This window comes from Astatotilapia calliptera, chromosome 15 (assembly GCF_964374335.1).
Source record: "Astatotilapia calliptera chromosome 15, fAstCal68.1, whole genome shotgun sequence".
Taxonomy (NCBI): domain Eukaryota; kingdom Metazoa; phylum Chordata; class Actinopteri; order Cichliformes; family Cichlidae; genus Astatotilapia; species Astatotilapia calliptera.
In genome coordinates, this window is record NC_137436.1 from 9622124 (window position 1) to 9632451 (window position 10328).

General features: G+C 39.6%; 1 protein-coding gene across 1 annotated transcript; it reads left to right on the top strand.

Annotated features, from left to right (window-relative positions):
- The first annotated feature begins 4223 nt into the window (after positions 1–4223).
- Positions 4224–10328, top strand: LOC113007171 (visual system homeobox 2-like). Its single transcript, XM_026143650.2, has 5 exons — positions 4224–4769; positions 5277–5364; positions 5964–6087; positions 8091–8271; positions 8935–10328. The coding sequence occupies exons 1-5, from the start codon at positions 4337–4339 to the stop codon at positions 9261–9263; spliced, it is 1155 nt and encodes a 384-aa protein (XP_025999435.1). The 5' UTR covers positions 4224–4336; the 3' UTR covers positions 9264–10328.

A 10328-nucleotide genomic window follows, 5' to 3' on the forward strand; every position in this document is an offset into this window, starting at 1 on the left:
TAGCTGAAAACAGTCAGGGGCATTGTCTCACCTAATTACACTAAATGGGCCCCTTTTTGTGCTGCTGCTGCTGCTGCCATGCCTGTCTAGTTCCCTTCACCTGCCTAACTGCTAGTCCCTGTCTACTGTGGACATGTGCTAATTAGACAAGAAATGGGCCCAAGTAATTATGTCAATTCTTGTTAGGAGCAGCCACAATGTGTAATGTTATTTTGTCAAGAAACTTTTGGCGTTGGGGGGGGGGGGGGGGGGGGGGGGTGTCTCTCCCACGTTTCTCATAGTGTTTTCCTCATTACGCCAATAACACATCTGCACATGCAACAGGGGAATGCGGCACACTCGGCAAGTCCCCGACAAACTTCAGAGCGTAAATAGATGCACTCATTCAGAAATGGAGACTATAGAATGGCAATGGCATGAAGTTATTGCCCTAATTAATGCTTTGTGCCCACAGAGCAAACTGTTGATGCACTGGTGCCACATTGTTAGGACTGTGAGAGATTTTTTGTCTTCTTTGCTCTAATGGGATGTTTTGATCAACGGCTGTTTGGTGACCCAGCTCCTCTTCTTAAATGCCAAGCTCTGGGAAATGGCAATTAGCTAGATTAGTAGAGCCATTTCGGGAGTCTCAAACATAGACAAAGATCAGACAGGGGCAGATGAAACTCTAACATGACAAAACAAACCATGCCTGATATTTATATATATAAATTACAGTAAATTTTTGCATGTCACCCAACAACATTCAGTCCTGACTTTTATTTATAACCAAATCATTACTTGTCATTGTACATGGATATTTTCACAGATTTAATTAGTGTCTGCAAAATTATCTCAGTAGAATTACAGCATATTATTGCTTTAGTCCTTTCAGGGATCGGAGATACAGAAATAGAAAACAAACTACATTTGAAGGGATTACAAGTAACAGTGTGCAGTCAACTAAACTGTCAAGTAATCTGGGACACTTTTTAGTTAGTCAATTGGGACACTGAGGAAAACCCTTTGTGTAACATTAAACTATGTTCATGCAGTTTCTTTTTGATAATTTTGTGTTGTATTGATATAATAAAATGTATTTATTCTGGCCCTAAAGTTTTATCAAACATCAGTTGTTGCACATTTTTTGAGATACGAAGGGTTCAAATAAAATGGGATATTAAACTACAAAGAGTAAAAAAAAACATTTCAGTACTATAATTTGAGAACATAATGTAATAAAACATTTGCATAGCATTAAATTATTAGAACAGTAGTATATGCCACTCTGTTGCTAGAAAGCAGACATTTGTCTGTGTCAGTGTCTCCCTATACTCAACTAAAGTTTCTCTCATCTTCTACCTTCTCTTTCTTTTCTTTTTTCTTTTCTTTTCTTTTCAGCATGCTGTCTGGATGATAACAACTATAAAATCTATCACTCAAAATGCCTCATTTATTCTCTCCTTTTTCAGCGAGTGTCAGCTAAATAGCAGTCTGTGTGCTACATGTTAATATGAAAAAATAACAATTTATCCATTTATCAGTGCTGGAAAACAGCTTCCATGCGTTAGTGAGTGTTTTTTGCATGTTTGTGAACATTTACATAGAGGTATAAAGATATCACAAAACAGATTTTGACTCATTATTTAGGAATGTTCTTTTTTTAATTGGCTTATCAACCTTGTTAATGACAGTAAGATTAGGCCTGCCATGCAGTTTGTTTCACATTTTGTAATTAAATTGGTGAGAATGCCAGTATTTTAACCCAGATTGTGGCACATAAGGTGGGAAACATCTTTTTTTTTAAATTCTTTTAAAAAATTTGATATTATTGTAACACAACTAAAATTATTTAAAATAACAGAACAAATTAATATCAGAGAAGAAGACAAAATAATAATAATAATAATAATAATAATAATAATAATAATAATAATAATAATAATAATAATAATAATAATAATAATTTTTTATTTTTTTGGACCAAACAACGTCAAAAAATAATAATAATTTCGTCATAACACTTAATCTGCTTGCAGGTTTATTCCAAACTACTTTTAAGTTTTTTTTCCATGTGTCTTATTTCTCTTTTTGAATCAATTAGAGATGTACTGTAATGATACAACAAATGTCTGTCTATCTGCTGTGTGTGTGTGTGTGTGTGTGTGTGTGTGTGTGTGTGTGTGTGTGTGTGTGTGTGTGTGTGTGTGTGTGTGTGTGTGTGTGTGTGTGTGAAAGAGAGAGAGAGAAACCTTATTACCATGGCTATTTGGTATGGCATTGATCTCTTTATTCACTCTAATAAATTGTCCCTGAAGTCCCTGAAGGTAATCTCATTTTCACTGTTCTCTTCTCTCCCAACTTTTTTAAGATATTTGGGTCATTTTAAAAATTTTAAACATTGTGCCTCAAACTAAATAAAAATGTGATGTAGTGCAGAGTCCTGATATTATCAGGCTTTTCTCTTAGGTTGCAGGGTGACGCGCAGCGTTAAAACCTGACGCTCTGGGCGACGACAGTGAGCCAATAATCGGCTTGATCGGGTTGATGCCACATCTCGAGATCACATTACCCATTACCAACCAACCAACAATAACCGACAGCAAACCTGGGGTTGACTGCCTGACGCTCTGGTGCCAAACAGTCCCACAGGAACCACCTATTTATTTATTTATTCATCACCACATGTCCCATTGACAATACCGCATCTCCGCAACGCGTCCACTCATCTCCATAAACTCTCCTCTGCGTAATTGTCCGCCCAGATGTCCGAAAGTGTGCCTCAAATTATCTCCGAACGATTGAAACCCGGCAATAATTGTGGTTAATAGCTGATTAGAGCAGATTAGGTTCGAGGAGGGAAAAGAGGGGGAAACGGGACTATTTTCATTCCATTTCACAACTCACTGGCTTTGGATTTGATCTGAGGTTTATTCTATGACAAATGAAGGGAAGCTGCAGAAGATTTCCCCTGACATCCTGAAGACCTCTTCCGTTTGCTCTCACTTTTGAAATCGGATTAACCCACTGAAACACTGCGCAACCTTTCAGCCGCGGGTTTGTGATATCAGACCTCAAGCTAAAAAAAAAAAAAAGACACTTGGGTGGGTGTTGTTGGGAAACAATCTGTTGCTGTATTGTGCGCTGCCGTTTGGTCCGCTGTTTGTCTCGTTTATAATTGCCATCCGGGTGTGTCCTAAATACCCCCGAACTGGGACAGTGTATTCTTTATCATGTGGCTCTCCACAGAAGAAAAAAAGGGGAGGGGAGGGGAGGCTTAATAACCTATCAACAGATGCGCAGACCGCTACCAAAGACAAAACGTTTAGTGCGCAACCCTAATTAGAATATGCAAATCACCGTGTGAGTTATGTGGGACGCTTGGAGCTGCTAACGGATCAATCAGAGAAGGAGATGAATTAATTGATTAATTGATAGGAGGTGTTGACCAGATGTGAGTGTATGAGCCCTTCCTTAAATTTGACCTATGAAAGATTTCCTTTTTTCCTTCCTTTTGTTCTTTATATCAAAGAGAATTGGTCCCTCTATTTATTATTGGCATAATTCATGAGAAAGCATGGCTGTTATTAAGATGAATTTGCACGTCAGAACAACTATTTCATAGCATGATTATTTCGCGTCTTTAACGGACGAATTAACTAATTATGGCCTCCTTTGTGAAATGTAGTGTTTATCGATTAATACAGCTTTTAGGGCCTTCATAATACCCTTATTGTTCTAAGAAAACAAACACAAATATCGGGCTTATTAAAGAGGGTAGAAGCACAATTTTATCCAGGTTTAAGTTACATTAAATTATATTCATATATATTCTTGTTTTCTTTGTTTGTTATTTAGTTATTTTGCCAGTAATTTTCAATACTGACATCGTTTGATGCTGATTTCCTGGACTTGATGGGTTAATCCGGCTGTTTAAACTCAATGAGTCGGATCAGATGATCACACATAGAAATGCCAAGAGCTGCAGTGAAAGTAAGCCTTATTCTCGATGTAAGACAGGGGAAAAGAGTATACGCTGTCATTTCAAACCCAAAGTTTTTCCGATGAGGGTCTATAAAGCAGCTCCTTAAACTGTAATAGTGATTGATCATCACCAGGCTAGTAGCTGTTTTACAGAAAATCCATGAAAATATATTCCGTATGTGCGATAATAAAGCTCCGGAGCAACCACAAACTTAGTATGCAGTCTCTCCTCTCTTGTGATTGGCTGCCGCCTGTTGAATAAAAAGAGCAGTGGAGATAAAGAGAGAGAGTCACATTGCGGACTGCACCGGGGACTCTAGCTTTTTTTCTTTCTTTTCTTTTTTTTGGAGGGAGCGGAACAAAAAGTGGGATCATGACGGGGGAGGAGGGAGCAGTGCATTCAGACTCAGAGAATAAACAGAAATCAGCTTCACAGACTTGCGTGAGCCACGGGGGAGCCCACCAACAGCCGCCTGCAACCTGGAAGATGGCCCCCACTGCGCAGCGGCGCACCGGCTTTGGGATCCAGGAGCTGCTCGGCCTAAACATAGAGCCGCCGGCGGCACCGAGGCGACCGCTGGAAGCTCTGCCGCACAGGGCGCACATTCTGGCCGCCAGGTCAGCCCTGGGACATGGAGGCCTCGGGGTCGGCGTAAGCTTATTGCGACCAGAGAGCATACACTCGTTTTACAGCCAGCCTGCTTTTCTGGAGGTGCTGTCAGAGGCGCAAAATGTGCACCTGCAGCCGCTGCACAGGACAACGCGCGTGGACTCTGAAATGGACGCGCAGCACTCCACCAGCTCCGGTGAGACTTCATGTCGCTGAAGCACGAGGATAGTTTCAGTCAGTCGGAGTGTTTGTAATATTTAAGTTTATGTGAAGATTAAAATGTCATGTCAAATCCCCGAACCAACGTGAGGCAACAGGGAAAAAATGTCTCACTAAAAGCAAATGAGAAAAAGAAGAAACGAGAAGTTGTGTTGAAAATGCGCAAGTTAGGGTCGAACGGAAAAGGCCTTTGTATTTATATTTATTAAATTATTCATAAAATAGTTTTTTTTTAACATGGCTGTGGTTTTTTTTTTTTTTTATTCCAGGTGTGATGTGACACATTTTCAATTTTCCATTATAATATCTGTGTTGTTTTTATATTTATTTATCATTTGTCATCAAAGAAGATGAATATGATAATTTAAATAAATAATCGGCTCCAGTTTGTTATTCTAATTATTATTAGTAGTAGTAGCAGTAGTAGTAGTATTGTTATCAGTAATAATATTTTTTAACCTTTAACCTTTAAAATCATCCACAGATTCTGATGATATGAGCTCCTCCGGCGATCAGAAATTCTCCAAATCCTCTATGGGTCAGAGCAAGAAACGAAAGAAAAGACGACACAGGTAAAAACAAAACAAACAAACAAAAAAAAACCCCGAAAGAAATATTAGGTCGTTATTTGTCGGTTTGGCCTTCAAGACACAGTGACTGTCATATATGATCGGTGAAGCTCACGTGAGCTTACGGTGTTTTATTTAATGCCGTATTTGGCGTAAGAATAAGGAGATTTTTCTGATTTCCTTCTGGATTTTCTTTTTGACTTTTCTTTTTAACGTGTTCTTGTTGCTTTTTTCTTTATAAAAATGTGAAGGATATATATTTTTATTTTTCGTTTTGTTTTTTTCTGTATTTGTATTTATTCACAAGACACAAGATATATTCATATTTATAGGTGATTAAATCTGAAGTCACCGTTTTCTGCTTTAAGTGGTGCCTACATTAAAAATGTAACTAAGCTGATATCAACTAAAAATAATAAAATACTTTATTATGATATTTTTTCATAAAAAGATATTTCCTGAAAAATAAAAACCAGGTGAAATGAATGAACAGGCACAAGAAAAGCCATCATCACTGATAACTAATCAGACTGAAAGCATGATTGATTTTAAAAAGACTAAAAAGGCATCCAATCGTTTTTGGTCTTTTATTTTTCCTGCAGAACAATTTTCACATCCTATCAGCTGGAGGAGCTGGAGAAAGCTTTTAATGAGGCTCACTATCCAGACGTCTATGCCAGAGAAATGCTCTCCATGAAGACTGAGCTACCAGAAGACAGAATACAGGTGGGATCATGTCTCTGCATGAAAGCAGAAATCCACAATCTGATATCTTATATTTTCCACATGAAGATGTTTTCATCAGCTAACATTTTGATGTCTTTGACATCAAAATGTGGGCAGGTGATTCAGCTATTTGGTGCAATATGAACACTACCTCAGAGGTGACATCTTCTGTCACTATAGCAGACAGATAGAGCCAGCAGTCACCTGCTCCATCATCATCTTCACAAGGTCTTCACATTAGCAGGCACTTCACCTTCACACTGTAATTAGTTAATAGAGGAGAACTTATCACGTCTCTTCCTGGGAGAGGCAGGCCGCAGCCCTGAAATGAAATGATAACTACATAGAAATTAATTAGCAGAGGTCAGCGGCTGAGCAGGGGCCAGTGCCCGGCTGCTACGAGCATTTTAATTTCCCGTGATATTTGAGCGCCTGTCTCCCATCGACCAGGCCTGGAAATTAACTTATTTTTCAATCAGCCTCTTTGCCCCCCTCGGGTCACCTCGCAGGAAGCAAAGACACACACGCTGTCATGCACACTCACACTGCTGCTGTCAAAAAGCATGATTGCTCATCTGGGGCCCATCTTTTTATGAGATGGAGGTTATCGTCACATCTACCTGAATAGCTTTCCAGACCCAGCTTTCATCGTTTTTAATTCCAGGTCTGCAAAACGCATGCACGCACACACACACGCATGCTCATGTCCACACACACACTGGCACACGCACTCCACACACCATTTCTTACAATCTCATCCTGCATCCACGGCCATTTTAGGATGCTCATTTTTCCCCCCTGTTTTCCTCATCCATATTCACAAGCAGGCTGAGATGATTACACGGTCTGGCCTGGTGGAAATCAATTTAGGCACCTGAAACAGAAACACACACACACACAGGATAAGCATGCACGGGCTCAACACATTTGTACTGAAAATTAAAGTCCAGTTTGTGTGTTCAGACTCATACTGTGCAACACGTGCATGTGCAAAAGAAAACATTTTTAAGAAGATGTTTTTTAAGCCTCATTCCAATCTACCAGTCATATCCCAGTGCAACAAATAAAATATTACTGCACTCTGACGTGAATTGTATTATAAGGAGTTCAAAAAGCTGCAAAACGTTGAAATTAAAGGAAAATGACTCTTTAAATTTTTTTCAGAGCTTCAGAATTTTCCATTGTGCAACAATATTTGTCATTTCTGCAGAATGTCTCCAAATGTGTTTCCATATCACACACATGTTAATTGCATGCTAGACAATATTTTCCACTTCTGATATCACATGTTCTGCTCCCACATGCATAAACAGCCTTTATAACAGGGGTGCCAAACATAAGGGCCAGGGGCTAGAATCAGCCCGCCAAAGAAATATGTGAAGGACATAAACTTTAGACTTTTAACTCTATTTTCATACGTTTTACAGCTTTTCCTACTGAAAAAGACCTCCTCTGAGACCATTCATACTATAACAACGTAAATAAGTAATAGATAAACCATGAAATGACAGAAAGGCCCTGTATTTTAACGTCTAGTCTAGAAATGTATGATGTGCACAGTTGTTATATCTGACAGTCACTAGTCAATCTCCTGATTAGTTTAGCAGAGGCTAGCTAAGAAAACTGGTTTCAAGAGCTAACATAGACACACATATTCCAGCTGTTCAGCCAGAGTCACTTTAGGTCCTTGTTCGTCAGGACACATGAGCGTGAAATTTCTTACAGGGCAGCTGTGGCTACAACTGTAGCTTGCCTCCACCAGTGTGTGAATGTGATAGTGAATGAATAGTGGCACTGTAAAGGGCTTTGGGTGCCTTGAAAAGTGCTATATAAATCCAATCCATTATTATTAAAAACCAGAATAAAAATCCATCAAACATTTCCATTGAATAAATAGAGAAAAGTCTGTGTGATAAGCTAACAGAATTTTTTGTAATTTTACATTTAAAAAAAATCTCAGGGATTACATAAAACATTCTCACCACTTAAAATTATCTGTCCAGGTGTGGTTTCAAAACCGTCGGGCCAAATGGAGAAAAAGGGAGAAGTGCTGGGGGCGCAGCAGTGTGATGGCAGAGTACGGCCTGTATGGAGCCATGGTCCGCCATTCCATCCCGCTGCCCGAGTCCATCCTCAAGTCAGCCAAGGAGGGCAGCACAGACTCTTACGCGCCGTGGTTACTGGGTGAGTCCCATGGGTACTACATGTCAATCGCCTCCCTCACAACTCTTATTAATTATGAATCATCCTCCATCATTTGATATGCATTTAAAAAAATACACATCAGAAGCACATTTTGCAGAAATCTGCTAACACTCTCCTTTCTTTGACTGATAAATCAAATGCTAAACAATTAAAACAATCTTCTTTTATTTTGGTTGAATCCGCCTTTAAGTTATCTGTCCAAAAAAAGTCTCTTGATGCAAAAAGAAAAAAAACCCCTATATATTTGTGGACTGTGTTTGAGATTGAGTTGTGTCCTACGAGGACGGGGGTTAGCTTGCCTGAAATCAGGAGCCAATAAAAGCCTCAGCATCTCATTAAAAAGGTAGAAGTCAATACAGTGATAATCCTACTTCATCAGGGCAGATTAGACCAGATCTCCTCTCTCACCTCATGTCAATTGATTAGTTTAAATCAATTACGTAACTCTAATTGAATAATAGGTTCTATTTGCCAATCTATCCCCTATGTATGGATCATTCCTTAACGCTCCTTTTTTTTTTACTTCACTGTCAAACATCTCAGTACGTTCGTTAAACTCACAGAAATAATCACAACAGGAAAGCTCTTTCATCTGTGACTTCTCCGTTCTCTTCTTTAAAAAAATACTGTTTTCCTGTCCAGGTATGCACAAGAAGTCTCTTGAAAATATCCACACGTCTCCAGGAAAAGCCCACAGCCTGACACCGCCACCAGCTTCACCGGCACAAGAGAAATTGGTGGATAAAGTGATAGAGGAGGATAAGCCGAAGCAGAATAAAGACACCGGTTCACCGATTTCTAAAGAGGAACTGAGGGAGAACAGTATTGCTGCGCTGCGAGCGAAGGCGCTGGAGCACAGCGCTAAGATGCTCGGGACAGTTTCTGACAGAACAAACATTCACGTACCTCGTAAAGAGGAGGCTGAGGAGGAGTTGACGGAGAAGGAAACGGCGAAAGTGAGGAGAAACTGAAAGAGGCTACGGGATGCGCTCTGCAGAGTGGCAGTTCTAATGTTCAGAGGCGGCAGTCTTATTGTGTTGGTTAAACTGAATCTTGATGCACGCGGAGTCACTTTGTGTTATCATACGTTCCCTTAGGTTTATGTCTGAAGTCAAGTCTTTAGCTCTGCTGACTGATTGAGCTTCAATAACTCAAATGTTGTAATGTTTGTACAGCTAACCAAAAATGCACAACACATTTGTGCATGTCTTCTCCTGCAGCTGATGAGGAAGGGAAGGGAGGAGCACAGAAATGTTTTCTTTTGAGTTCATAATGCCAGGTGGCAAATTAAAAGGAAAAACCTGACTTCCCCACATCTACAGTTAGAGGATCGAGTGGCTTTGATGTTGTTATTGTGCTGTTGTGACATGGTTTGGATTCACTTGACCCCTTTGGATGGAAACCTTGTTGGAAATCGATGCAAAGTTGATCTGAGCGATCGCTTTCATGCTACGATGAAACGTTTCTGTCCTACTGGATGACACCGCCTCTGTCCACACAGGACACGAGGGATCGTGATTAATTATTCAAAAGTAAGATCATGTGAATTGTGTATAGCCGTAAAGCAGTGGCAGGTTTCGTTTTGTCTAAACCAAATGAGGGAATATATTTTTGAAGAATGCTCTTTGATCACTGCAGTGGAGCTCAATCAATCCTACGGCACGCTGAACTTGCTCTGGCAGCACATTACCATATAAAAAAAACTTTGTGTTGCTTTTTTTAAATGTAGTGTGTCATTCTTCTGTCATACAGCTTGGCAGCTTTTCATGTAAGCAGAGCCTGGATTCAAGAGACTTTATATAACTTTGACCTCTGACTTTTCTGTGACCCCACATCTCGGCTCGGTAACTGACACAGGTATCACTAAAAACAGTCGATACCAAATCCTGTAAAAAGGTTTCCTCAGCTCTTAAATAAGTGGTGTAAATTTTGAACATGCCCCATAGGTAATATGGCGTTATGTATAGTTAACACCAAGTGTGTGTTTGTTTCTGTATAAATGTAATTGTAGCAATTAAATCTTATTGGTATTTAAA

Excerpts from the sequence above, each read along its gene's own strand:
- LOC113007171 (XM_026143650.2), top strand. The coding sequence starts at position 4,337 with ATGACGGGGGAGGAGGGAGCAGTGCATTCAGACTCAGAGAATAAACAG. Across the intron at positions 5,365-5,963 it reads CGAAAGAAAAGACGACACAG|AACAATTTTCACATCCTATC; the intron begins GTAAAAACAAAA and ends TTTTTCCTGCAG. Across the intron at positions 6,088-8,090 it reads TACCAGAAGACAGAATACAG|GTGTGGTTTCAAAACCGTCG; the intron begins GTGGGATCATGT and ends TTATCTGTCCAG.